The following is a 13309-nucleotide window of genomic DNA, read 5'->3' on the forward strand; positions in this document are numbered from 1 at the left end:
AAAGCAGACGTGGGTTTTGTGGCCCCAAAAGGGAGCTGGGTTGTGTTTGGCTGGGAGCAGGTCCCTAGGGACAGCTGGGGGACCCAGAGAGTGGTGAAACATGATGGGGAAGTCCCCAGCCTGGCTACAAGAGGGTCCCATGGAGAGTTTTAGCAACAAGGGAAGACAAAAAGCTCCTGAGACATCTGTGGAGCCTGCCTGGAGCAAAGACTGTCTATAAGTCAGGAGCAAGTTACCTCCTGTACACGAAGATAGGTTCTCCATGGCAGGCGGCTTTGATCTCGTCAGCTGTGCAAACCCCTTTATCCAGGTCCCAAGGAGGCGGGAGAGAATCGCCTCTTAGGCGCATTCTTCCCCTTGTCCTCCTCCTGCCGCTCCCAGGGAAGCAGTGCCATCCTCGAGCCGCAGCTGGGTATTTGGAGGGCAGCTGGGCGCCGGGGGGACCCCTCTCTTTTTGACCCCCCTTTGGTGCCCGTGCCTGCGACCGGGGGCAAGCCGGCCTTGGGGCTGCTCTGAGAGGAAGTGCAGTTGGTTATTTTAACGAGCGCTGTCAGGGTTTGCAGCGCGGGGAGGAGCGGAGGGAGAAGCCAAGCGCTCGCTCTCCAAACTAGGACTTGGTAGGGGAGGGCTGGCCCGGTAGGGGAGGGCTGGCCCACAGCTGCTGCACGGCCACCGCCACCCGCTCAGCACCTGCAGGACCCCTGCGCCGCTCCGGATCAGGTCACAGGGGCTTCTCCCCACGCGCTCCCCTTCTCTGCTCCTCTTCTTTCTTGTCCCCTCGTTTGCTGCTTTTGTTTGTGCTGGGTGGGGGATGGGAAGGGGCCTGGATCAGACAGCTGGTCCGTGGGACTGGCCACCCTTTAAGTAGCATGTCCTGCCTTGTGAGGCACAAAGCTGTGCATACTGAAGGAGGTGACCAGCACTGGGGACAATAATGGGAATCTGCAAAAGAAATCACGGGCTGGGCACCCAAACCACCAGGACACCCTGCTAAGCCCCCCTGCTGATTTACTTTGTGCATGTCACTTTGGAAAGGGAGCTCAGAGAGAGAGAAGAAAGTGACTCCAAGTCCTTCCCAGCCTGCATTGCTGGTCCTGCTGATGGGACCAAAATAGAAACTGCATGGCTGGCCTCTCCCTCGACCCCTGCATCACTGATAGCGGTGGCTCAGCCTCTGCTTTTACTCCTGGTTAATTCACAGCTCGAGGCTATCAGTCTTGCTGTTTGACTCCTTAGCCAAATGCAGCAACAGATTGTTTATATCAGTGCTGTCAGGTTTTTTGATTGCCAGGAGGCAGATTATTTACTGTAGTGGCATATAAACTTCATAACATTATGGTGGTGGAAAGTTGTCAAGAATATGAATGCCCAGAATCAGCCCAGGAGACTCAAAGGGAATGGCTTTGATTTAAATCAAGACAAAATACTGTCTTCCATGGATTTTGGGAAAGAAGTCATGTTACTCTGAACCCTAGGACTGACAAACTCTTGACTTTATGAAGCATAAGTAGAGGATCTGAGCTAGTCTGGCAGATATACCATAAAGGACATCTCAGGTTTGCTGAGAAGGTGGTGAAGGGGAGATGGCACTGGAGCATCATACAGAGTTTGGGGTGAGGCAGGATGGAGTTGCCACAAGGATGTTGGGATAATGCTAGGAACTGTAAAAAAAGTCTCAGACCCTTTTGCTCCCAGCCTGTACTCTTCCCAGAAAACCAAACTTGAGAACACTGTCTTTTGAAGGGCCAGGCATGAAGGTGGGATGACTTTTGCCTTGCATTGATTGAGGCAGGGCCAGGCAGTGGCCTTCCACCTGGCTTTGCCACTTGGAGAAGCCTTCCATGGCAAACTGCAAAGCTGTGGTGTTTCATTTCTTTACCATGCTACAATCCCCCTGCAAGGCAGCTGCTGGTCCCCAGTGCTGCATCCGTCCCCCTGCCTTGCTAGTTCAAAGAAGGAAGCTTAGTGGCTGCATCTCCCCCGTGTGTCCCCAGCTTCTGACTGACTGTGAATACCCGAAAATGGTGTGGAGTTAGTGCCTGTGTCTCATCCCTGGTGTGAACTGCATGGTGATGTGCCCAGGGCACCAACAGTCAGAAGTGATGCTGAAATGGTGATGCTGAGGTGTGCTGTGAAGTTTCTGTCGCCTGCAGTAAGGCCTGTGGACAGGTTTTGCTTCTGGTCATCTTGTGCAGGTATCCTGTTAGTCTTTCATGTCTGGGGTGATAGGATATTTGTGTCAGGTCCACAGTGCTGGCAGTGCTGTGACACTGTGAACAGAGGTGTCTATATGTGAGAGCAGGAGGCTGTGAGTTGTGCTCTTGCTGAGCCACACGCAAGATGGGTGCAGAGGGCAAATTGATGTAGCTGCCCATCCCTTGTGAAGCAGTGCTGTCCCAGGGCCTCCAGGATGGTCAACCAGAGTGCCCAGTAACACTGGCAGGCTTCTGAACAAGTTAGCAAACTTGCTTAGGTATTGCCAGGGGTACCTTGCTCTTGCTGTCCATGCCCAGTAGCCCTTGCAATGCAGAGACCCCAAAGACCTCAGGACTGGGAGGAGGTTCTCTGCAGCTGCATGCATCTGACCACCAGCTGGTTTCTAAGCACTTTCCTTGCTTTCTCACTAGAAGAGAGGTCTGAATTTGTCTTGATCAAACCCAGGGCTCACTGAGAGATAGGTGGAGATTTGTTCCCCTCTGAGTGCCCTGCTAGGACCAGAAATGGGCTTCTGCAGCCTGGAGGGGCAGCCTTAAGGTTGTAGCAGTAATCTCTTCCCCTGAAGGGTGACAGCGCAACCAAGGATGTCCTTAGCCATGGTTTGCCCTGGGAATGCCATGCTCCTGCAGCTCAGAAGCCTGGGAGTGAGGTGCTGTGGCCCCTATAGGTGGTGGCACTTGTTGCAGTAGATCAAATGTATGAATCCCCAAACAGTTGAGCATAGCCTGTAGCTCACCCCTTGTGACACTTTGAAAGGCTCATGGTTTGGATGGAGCCTCCCTGCCCCTGTGCTGGGGGGAGCCCCATCTTCTTGCTCCTACTGGACCCAACATGGGGGAGTTCCTGACTCTTTTATTTGCATGATGGTAGGAGAGATGACAGCTGGAATGGAAATTCTGAGTACAAACAAACTGCACAGTTTGGGAACTTGCTGATTGCTGCAACGAAAGCCTGAAGGTTGCACTACATCTTGTCCAGTGTTTTCTCTTCCCTGTCTGGCATGGGGGCACCTTCCTCAGCAGACCTCATCTGTGCAGGTTGCTCTTTGTGGCCCTTCAGAGAGGGTTGGCCAGGGAGCCCTAAGGGGAGAGGCTGGTGACTGATACGTGGGAAGCAGCATGGGAGAGCAGGGACGGCATCTCAGGAAGGGTGGTGTGAGGACGGCAACATACATGGGAAGATTGAATATCAGAGCACTGAGAGGGGGATGTGGGCTGCACAAGCTTGTGATAGAAACCGAGGCTGAAAGCAAGTGGTGGGTGGGGATGGCGTGGGGATGAGCAGCAGTTCTCTGGATGGGCTCCCAGGCTCTTGTCCCTCAGTCCTTCTGATGTCCTAGCAGGGAGGAGACAGAGAGGCAGAAGCCCAGGGGATCTGGCTGTCATGCAGGGGTGGCTAATAATAACAGTTATACTTTCCTTATGGTTGATCTGTACAAGTCAAGTGTCCTTGACAGGCGAAGACAGCTTGTAAACTGAAATGGGCTCCTGCACGCATGCTGCCAGCTCCAGTGCCACAGCAGCTCCCCAGCACCCACAGCAAGCCAGGATGCAGGAACCCAACCAGCTGCCATCAGGACAGGTGCTTGTCATGGAACAGGGCAAAGCACTCTGACTCGTTTTCCTTGTAGTCCCGTGGTTGGAAAAAATGCTTTCCAGTCGACTAACTGGAGATTTGCTGAAAGGTCAGGAGCTAATGGTGTTTTTCATATCCAGGCTTTTCTATGACTCAAGACTTGTGTGTTTGCTGCCAGCAGTGTCCTGCAGTAGGGTCCTCTTGCCACCTTTGGTGCCAGGGGACAGGTGCCAGATATGCCACTGTATGAAGGTAACCTGAGATCTCTCTTGCTTCTGGGCACTGGCAGGAATAGACCAGGTTGCTAGAGGGACAGAGAGAATAAAAATGTGGAGAAAGGGCCAAGCAGGCTTATGGCACAAGATCGCTCTATGTATCTAAGGGCACAGAGGGCCTGTTCAGTTTAGTATATGGGAGTTTGCTTGAGGCTAGTGAAGCAAAGCAGAATAATGGAGCTGAATATCCAGGTGCTCCTCCTGATGGGGGCAAGAGGTTATACCATGATGGACACTGCATGTTTAGCCCTGGGAGTCAGCCTGTCTGATTTTAGGACTACCACCACCACATGAGGGATGGCTGTTGGATGTCTGGAGAGATGTCTCTGAGTCAGCTGATCCATGAGCTCTGTGTCCACTGAAGTTACAAGATGCAAGTTTTTCCTCTTCAATCCCTGCTGTACTTTCCAAGGGCATTTGGATCCTGCGAGGACATGTTCCTGCTTCAGCAGTGTGTCTGCCCACTGAGACCAGGCTGGGAGTGTAGGAGACTTTGAGGGCTCTGGTTATCAAAAAAAAAAAAACACCTCCCAAGAGCTCTGACTGAAAATCATGAGCAGACCAGATCTGCTGTCTCTTTCCTTATTCACAGGAGGAGATTGAAATGGTAGTGTGTATCTGCTGATAAGTAGATTTGATATCCTAGTGTACATAGCAGTACTTCCTTTCCTTTGTACACTGCAAATGCCAGACTGCCTTCATCCAGCCTCCTAACTGAGCTGAGCAATGCAGTCTGCAGAGCAGCCACAGGTGCTGGCTCTTCTCCATCTTTTTCTCAGTGGCAAAAAGGGCAGATCCCAGAAGTATGCTGCTGTTAGGCCAGAGGCTTCCAGGGCTTAGCTCCTCTCAGGCTCCTCTCTGCCCGGTGTGTGGTTCCCTGGCTGCTCTGCATGCAGCTCTGCTGATGCATATCAACCCTGAGCACCCCTGGCAGTCTGTCCATCTGCTCTGCCAGCAGCAGCTCTCAACACCTGCAGTACACCATTTGGAGCTCAGGTTGGAAGTAAGATGCAAGAGGTGGGGATATGTTCACCCAACATATCTGAGCTGCCGTGTCCTGCTGTCATGGGCTGTCAGAAGGTTGTCTTGTAATAACCTTCACCATTGGTGGTTGGAGCTTGAGGCTGTATGCCACTTACAGACAGCCCTGAAGATAAAAAGGCTGGTAATCAGCTAGTACTCAAACATAAATGTCAAGCCAAGGTTGTTCTAGCAGATTTCCTCACGAGACTGTGGTGCAAAAAGGAAGGAAGCTGTGTTGAGAGATCTTCCTGCCCACAGCAGCTTGATGCTGGTGGAGTATCTGGGACATGAGGGAGCAGCCGTTCAGCTTATTTGGGGTGCAATTGGTCACTCTGTCTCCCCCAGCAGCTAAAGCTAGCCAAAAAGGATCTGTTGCTGTGTGCCACATCCAAGCAGCATTCTCACTTGCATTTTTTTAATGTTTTATTTGTTCAGACAATTTTTAACACCTGTTGGTAATGATGCTGGTCAAAAGCCAGCTGAACATGAGCCAGCAATGTGCCCAGGTGGCCAAGAGGGCCAACTGCCTCCTAACCTGTATCAGAAATAGTGTGGCCAGCAGGACTAAGGAAGTGATTGTCTCCCTGTATGCTGCAACACTGGTGAGGCAGCGCCTCAAATCCTGTGTCCAGTTTTTGGCTCCTCACTGCAAGGACATTGGGGTGCTGGAGCATGTCCAGAGAAAGGTAATGAAGCTGACAAAGGGTCTAGAGGACAAATCGTAGGAAGAGCGGCTGAAGGAGCTGGGGTTGTTTAGCGTGGGGAAAAGGAGGCTCAGGGGAGACCTTATTGCTCTCTACAGCTACCTGAAAGGAGGTTTTAGCAACGTGTGGGGTCTGTCTCTTCTCCCAAGTAACAAGTGATAGAACAAGAGGAAATGGCCTCAAGTTGTACGGGGGAAGTCTGGATTCTTAGATTCTATGCAATTTACTGTGCATCGTCCTGCAGACAATGGGGGCAGCAGACAGGAATGAAGCACTACAGTGTTGGGGACAGGCTGGAATCAGGGTCATCAGCAAAATGTGCTTTTGCCCTCTGCAAAGCTGCATGGGCCTCAGTGGATTGAACCTTCTGGTGACCAAGTGCCTACCTGCATTGCTTGCAGTGGTGGGACTTGAGAAATACTTCTGAAGAGGTGACGATTTGGTTTTGCTTTCAGTTCAGCCAGGCTTTAGCTGCCCTGATGCTGCTCTCTGGAGGCCGTCGCTGTCCTTCTTTCCTTCTCTCTTTGTACTACATTACTGAGTACAGGCATGGTGATGAGACTGTACAAACTAAAGAGCTGATCTCCTTGCCCACCAGGCTGGAGGAATCCAAACCAAGCCTGGTCTTTTCCAAAAATATAAAGTCAGCTTTGTACTCATTTAAAAAAAAAAATGTACAGCCCCTAGTGCTACAAGCACTATCAAAAACTCTAGTTTGTCCAGAAAATAAAATATGTCCCATCTTACAGCATTTCCCAAATAAAAAGGGAAGAAGCTTCTGACAAGGTTACCTGTTTGTGTGGGCCTTGGGACTTTAAAAGTTTGGGCCAGGGTGTTCTCCTGAAGATTCTCTGGTATTGCTGACCTACAAGTGAGTGTGTAAAAGAGCATAAGAAAGAAGGAAGATAGAAGCAAGTGGAGCAGATGTCAGTCTTAGCATAGTGGTGAGCAGCATGCCCATACCCTGTGGTGGGTACAGGAGATGCCTTGTACAGAACTGAAATCCTTGAGAGTGGTGGTGGTGGCTTATGTGTGCTTGCAGGCTGCCATGATCCAGAGTCCCCTGCCTTGGGAGCAGCTGAAGAGCCAGAAGTTTGCTTATACCAAACTGTGGGGGTTTTTTGAATTGACCTTGAATAAATCCTCTCTACCAGTTGAAGAGAGGTGGCAGCCAGAAGGTGGGAAGCAAAGCACTAGCTCTGGAAGAGGGGAGCACTGGAGCTAGCCAGATCTACCAAATCTGCCTGCACTGCTTTTACTGGCCTGGTTCATTTTCTTCTGTAGGATTCACAAGGGCTTAATTTCAATTTGCTGCAAATTTGGTGGGACTAGTGCTTAGCCAGAGTGGTTCCTGTGGGGAAACCAGATGGACCAGCATCAGGAAAGCAGTGAGGGTAGTTGAGGTACCAGGGCTCATTGGCACCTTGGGGTGCAGGGTCTCTGCTGATCCCACAGTAGAGAGCAGGGTTCCAGTTAGGTGGGAACACTTGCCCTGCCATCGCAGCCCCCTGGGCTGAGCAGTGAAACTCAGGGAGCAGTAGAGCTGTGGGGAGCAGGACCCTGCCACGTGCCCCAGGAGGCATTGCCATGTCCCCCACTCCCTGCTTCAGCCCTCTGTTCCCTACTTTCTCCTGACTCCTTGCCCTGACCCCCACAGCCTGGTCTGGGGACCCGTGGGGGAGCCTACTTAATTCCTGGTCTCTTTGAACAGCCACCATCCAGTTGCAATGGAAACCTTTTTTAGGCGCCACTTTGGACGGAAGAGGCTGCGGCACACCAGCGTGGTGGCCATGCCCACAGGCAAGGCCAGGCGTCGCTCCCAGGTGGGGCTGCCTTCCAGCGTGCTGGCCCAGCGCCGCCGCGGCTCAGGCACTCCAGAGGCATCCCTCTCCTGCCTGGGCCTGGTCCGGCGTCCTGGCACCCGCCGACGCTCCAGCACCACGCCACCCTGCCTCAGCCCCAGGTTTGCTGTGCAGGCGAAGCGCGGGGGCCAGGCACAAGCCAGTGATGCCCAACTGCTGGGTCCCTCTGTCCTCCTGGCCAGCCTCATTCCCATGGGAGAGAAGGGGAACAGGGCTCCCCATGCTGACAGCTCCAAATCCGAGTCTCTGGAGGATGGTGGCACAGCAGCAGAAACTGAGCAGGCCCAGCATGAGCGTTGGGCTGAGGAGACATGGCTGGCCATGCTGCCCCAGCTGCGGCCACTCCAGGGGGGGCTGCTGTCATGGGGCCCCCGCTGCCTGCGGCGCTCCTCCTCCCACCACCTACCCACCGAGGTTGTGTACAGCCGGGCTGCCTACGGCCTGCCAGGCCGCTACCGCCGCCTCAGCCAGCGCCGGCGCTCCAGCGATCCCCTCCGACCTGGGCTGCTCCCCTCCAGCCACCCACGGCTGCTGGCCCAACACTGTGCAGGGGTGGCCAGAGCCGGGTGCCCCTCTGCCACCTCCCCCGAGGGCTTGGGACCGGAGTCCACCTGCCACGCTGCCCCGGATGGCTGGAGCCCCCGGTTGCTGTATGTATGGCGACAGCATGCAAGTGGGCAATCGGTGCCTTGGGGAGGGGAGAAATTGGATGCAGACTCAGGCTTGGTGGGGAAGGAGGGAAGGGACTCGGTGCCTTTGGCCCTGGTTACTATTGGTGTTTTGCAGTGCTGCTGGCATACCTTGAGCATCTTCCACTCGGGCCAGTGCTGCTGCTGATGCTTTCAGTGCAGCCCCTGGAGTTTGCGGTTGTCCTCTCCTGCCAGACTGGGGCCAGAGGGAGATGGCAGGCCTGGTTGTGGGCTGGAGGTGCACACTTTCTTCTGCTGGCTGGATCACCTGCTCCTTTCCTCTACCCTAGCGCATCTGGGGAGAAGCTCGCTAGCCCCAAACAAACAACAGCTTTTATTCTGGCTGGTTGTGCTGGTCCCTGCAAGAACTCCAAGCTCTGATGTGCCTTAGTATGGGAGAGCTGCAGGGAGCCTCTGTGGGCAAGGGGCTCTGGATTGTCCCTGCAAAGGCAGCCTTACCACCACAGCTTGTTGGAGACTTCCAGGGTGTTTTGCAATGGAACTGTCATCCCCAAGGGCATTGACCCAGCAGGCCCAGGCTGTGCCTTTTGCTGGGTACAAGGTGTCTTTAGCTGAGCTGTCAGCAATGTGGGCAGCTGTCTCATAGGAACAGGCACTCCTCAGCCAGCTGTGCTCGAGATGCGCCTCATTTCCAGCCACTTGGTCTTGAGGAAGCTTGTCTGCTCCAGCCTGACATTGCATCTTAGAAGCAGGTTGTTATTCCTCCTACCTTGATTTAATAGCCAGCCTCTCTGTGTCTTCCAGGAAAGCTATTGCCAAATCCAGCCTCCAGCACATGATAGCCCAGCCAAACCCTGCACTAGCCCTGAGAAGCGACTCGGAGAGGCAGATACGCAGCACTGTGGACTGGAGCGTAAGTTGTAACTCGTTTTGCTGGGCATTGCATGGAATAGGCTCCCAGCCAGGAAGCAGAAGGCTCTTCCCAGGTTGAGGCTTCCCAGGTGACTGACTTCGACACATTTATGGCCTCTACCATTGCCACCAGCTGGTGCCAATGTCTGTGCTGCTGGCAGCACTGCTTGATGCTGCAAGGAGAAGCTGTGCAGACACAAGTGGTTCCTGGGAGTATGACATAATTACTCCACTGCCAGTTCTTCTGCTTCTGACAGCTGAGATCTGGTGGCTGGGGCCAAGCAACAAGGAGCAAGTCCCTGCTCCTTTGCAGGCAAAGCCTGGCAGGCTTTAAACTGCATCCTGAGGTTGTAGAGCAGAAGCCGGTTCAGGAGAGTCCCCTGCACTGAATTTGTCCCGATGCCTCCTCTCAGGGGGTGATGAATCAGCTCCCCTGTGCAGGACACTGCAACTGGGATGTAGGAGTTAGTTTCCTGGGGCCCTTTCATTTCCAACAGATTGGCCATGGCAGCAGCTTTGTGAGGTTTCCTCTGTCCAGATGTTGTCCCTCTCTGTTGCGTGCATCTTGTCTCCTGGCCTACCTTTAGCTCCAACCTCCTACCCCCTAGCGTTGTCTAGTATCTTGTCCCTTGCTTAAAGCATTTTAGGGGCTCGGTTGCCTGTCTGGGGGTGCTCTCAGAGAAATGTGTTGTCTTGTGCCTTTCAGGAGACTGCGATATATGGGGAGCACATCTGGTTTGAGACCAACGTCTCTGGGGACTTCTGCTATGTTGGGGAGCAGAACTGCATGGCAAAGCTGTTGGTGAGTCACCTGGGATCACCCACCTCCCTGGTAAAGGCTGAAGATGCAGGCTGGGCTGTCATGTGATGAGTGACAATGGAGTCTGTACTGCTGCTGCTGGGGGACATGCAGAGGTCTGGGGAGCTGCCAAGACAGGGAGTCTGTCCCTCCTGCTTCTGCACACTGGAGGGCTGAGTCTGTAGTTTCTGCCCGTGGTGGTGCTCAGTTTGCAATAGGAACCAGACGCAGGGCTGCCACTTGCCCAGAGTATTCCAGGGAGAGGGTGTTAGGATCCCACACCCTTATAAGGATAATCTGAATCCAAGACCTTTCAATGGAGGAGAAAAATGTGTGCTGGAGACCCAAGCCCCTGCAGGCAGCACTGTTCTTACAGGGTTGCTGCAGTCCTCCCTCCCAGCTTGCAGGTTCAGTCCTACTTATGATGTAGGATGGAGCAGTGATGTGACAGTGCCTGCTCATGGGGCTTACTGGGGGAGCCCTGCAGGCGCCTCCCAGACCAGCTGCCACGGTGCTCTCAGGCAGTGTCAGAAGAGGCCAAGAACTGCAGGACAGGACAGTGGGGAAAATACCTCTCTGTTCTGTGCCAGACTTGAGAGCATCTGCTGTAGGCACATGCTTAGATCCCTTCACTTGCAAGGAGTCTAGGCTGTGTCTAACTTTACTATGGGGCGTGTTCTGTATCCCAATATATATGAAGGAGGTATGATGGGAGGCTGAGTTTGCCGGCCTCAGAACACTGCGTGTTTTCACTCACATGCATGTTTTTCTTCCCCTTTTCTTATCCTGCAGCAAAAACCGCTCTCCAGGCGTAAGTGTGCAGCCTGCAAGATTGTAGTGCATACACCCTGCATTGAACAGCTGGAGAAAGTGAGTAGAGCCTGTTGAGCCCTCTCTGCAGCTCACAAAACTGTAACAACCCTTCCTTTTTGGCAATAAAAGACGAGAAGATTGGGGAACTGCAGTGTGTAATTGCAAAGAGGGGTCTTCTGAGGAGACAGTATCAAAAGGAGTGACATGATTGGGACCCTTGGCCCCATTTTGTTCAGTAACAGAGATATGTGAGGGTTTTGCAGCAAGTACCAAACAGCTCTAGAAGTTCTGGGCCTTGCTGTAGTACAGTAAACTCCAGTAGGTTGCCTTGAGGTATGATGGTTTTACTAATTCCTCTCATGTGTGTTCAATCTACAGATAAATTTCCGCTGCAAGCCTTCCTTCAGGGAGTCAGGATCCCGGAACATACGGGAGGTGAGAGATGTGCCTCGGACACTGCCCACATCTACCTTTGCTCTTTCCAGTGTGGTGACAAAGACACCAGATGCTGCCAGCATCTTGCCCATCAGAGTTCAGGCATCATGCTGCCTCCTGCTCCAAGGGGGCGGTGCAGTAAAAGGAATGTTTCTTTGCCAGGCAGTAGTGCAGACTGAGTGTGAGGAGTGGGGAGCTTGCAGACAAGGAATGTAAAGCATGTTCTGAAGTTCCTGAATCTGCAGAGAATCTGCAGACTGTTTTCTGGAATAAACTTTCCCCCTCGTGTTGGTCCCCAGGCACAATAGACAGGGCTATTGCAAAAAGCAGGTTCCCAAGTCTGCAATTTGGAAGGAAGCAGTATGGGCTCATTTCTTGCTTTATCACTCAGCCCTGACTGGGGTGTCACAGGTACTGCAGGTAGCAGTGGAAGATGCCTGCAGCGGTGCTATCAGACCACTTTAGCCCATGTTTTAAGATACTGGATGTAAGAGGTGGCCTGGGACCTGTCTGCTGAGCTGCACTGATGGAAGCAACTGTCAGCCTTCATGTTTCACCCTCCAGCCTATGGAGTCAGTGTAGCCCATGCAGTGCTCTAGAGTGGGTGTGGATGGCTCAGTCATGGGCCATAATGGTAACACAGCTGCCCTCACACTGTGTTTGTGCTGGCACAGCAGATGCAGTAGGGGAAAGGTATTCAAACACAGGGCTGCCTGCTTTCAAATGCCAATGTGACATCAGAAAGCAAAGCTTTCAGCATCACTTTAAACCTTCCTTTCTTGCTTTGCTCTTCCTGCCATATCTCCTTCCCATATCACTCTTAGCCTAGCTCACCTATTTGTGCTTCACTTATTTTTAGGGCTCTGCTGACAGCTGTCTGCCTCTGCTTGATCTTCTGTCTCTATTTTTCTTCTGTCCAAACTCTACAAATTTTCCCTCCCCTTTCTTGGTTTTTCTTTTTTTCTCTCAAACTCTGCTTCTCCATCCTGTCTTTCTAATGCTTCTCAGTTCCTTCAAGGCCTCTTCCTTCCCATTTCCCTAGAAATGTGCTCTTCTGGCCTTTGTGGTGCCAGGGATCTCAGTCAGGGTCAGCCCTCTCCCTAGATGTGCCTGCTGGGACTTAGAGTTCAGCTCAAGGCATAGCCCCCCTTCTGCTCCTACTAGATTCATGTCTGCTAAAGCCAACAGGTCTCTTTGTCCTCTCCAGTGTGCTGCACTCAGAGCAGGCAACACTGGAGCTGACCCAAACCTCCTGCCAGTTTGTGCCTCTGTCATCATGATCCCAAAAGCTGTCAGGAGCAGGATGTTGGGCCCTGCCACAGCCTGTGAATTCTCACTCCCTCTTCTGTTTTTGCTATTCTCTCTGCAGTGCCATTCCTAATCCAGGGCTGGAAGAGTAGGGTGGGATTTAGGATATGTGGTGCTTCCTTACAAAACTTCTGAGTCCCTCACTGCAAGTGACTCCTGCAAGCCCCAGCCCTCTCCCACCATGAGCCTGCAGGCAGGGTAGAGGTGCTTGCTTGCTGCCCACCCTGGGGCTGAGGCAGGCTGCAGGATTGCCCTGGGGCAAAGAACAGGGAGAATTGGGGGGGGGGGGGGCTTTGGGTCCGCTGCTGTCCTAGAGGAATGGGAAAGATAGGTTCTCTGCTTAGCTGCAAGCACTTCTGTCTCTCTATGGGCACAAACTGTGTCTCTCTGGGGATTTTCACACCTTCCACCAGCAAGTTTTTCACCTGGCACTAGGGGCATCTGGACAGAGACGTTAAGGGACTGAGATGTGCTACTGCTTGTCCCCTGTCTCTTGGATCTGCTTTCTGTGATTTTCAGTCTTCACTTTCCCTCTCCTCCTTCCTATTTCTTCTGGTTTTGATTCCCTTTTCTCTGAGCATCTTAATTTGGCCTCATGCCCCCAATTCTTTGGCTTTGCCTTCTCTCAGAGGGTTGGGGCTGGTGCCTGTGAGCAGTGGGTTTGCTGCAAGAGCAGTGGTCCTGGGTGGCTTGGGTCCATTATTTCTGCCTGTTCCTGCATTCCTTCACATGCTGG

General features: G+C 52.9%; 1 protein-coding gene across 4 annotated transcripts in view; it reads left to right on the top strand.

The window, feature by feature from the left end:
* Nucleotides 1-13309, top strand: part of DGKZ (diacylglycerol kinase zeta) — a 53817-nt gene that overhangs the window by 18903 nt on the left and 21605 nt on the right. For 2 of the 4 annotated variants that reach the window (XM_051791620.1, XM_051791621.1), the window contains exons 1-5: nt 745-8306; nt 9111-9219; nt 9925-10020; nt 10810-10887; nt 11209-11265. In XM_051791620.1, the coding sequence (XP_051647580.1) occupies nt 7522-8306; nt 9111-9219; nt 9925-10020; nt 10810-10887; nt 11209-11265 (1125 nt within the window). In that variant the 5' untranslated portion in view covers nt 745-7521. Of the gene's footprint in view, nt 1-744; nt 8307-9110; nt 9220-9924; nt 10021-10809; nt 10888-11208; nt 11266-13309 lie in introns of those variants that run through there. The other 2 variants (XM_051791622.1, XM_051791624.1) reach the window with 1 other exon arrangement.

This window comes from Manacus candei, unplaced genomic scaffold, assembly GCF_025592945.1.
Source record: "Manacus candei isolate 608988 ecotype Guabito, Panama unplaced genomic scaffold, ASM2559294v1 h1tg000033l, whole genome shotgun sequence".
Lineage (NCBI taxonomy): Eukaryota > Metazoa > Chordata > Aves > Passeriformes > Pipridae > Manacus > Manacus candei.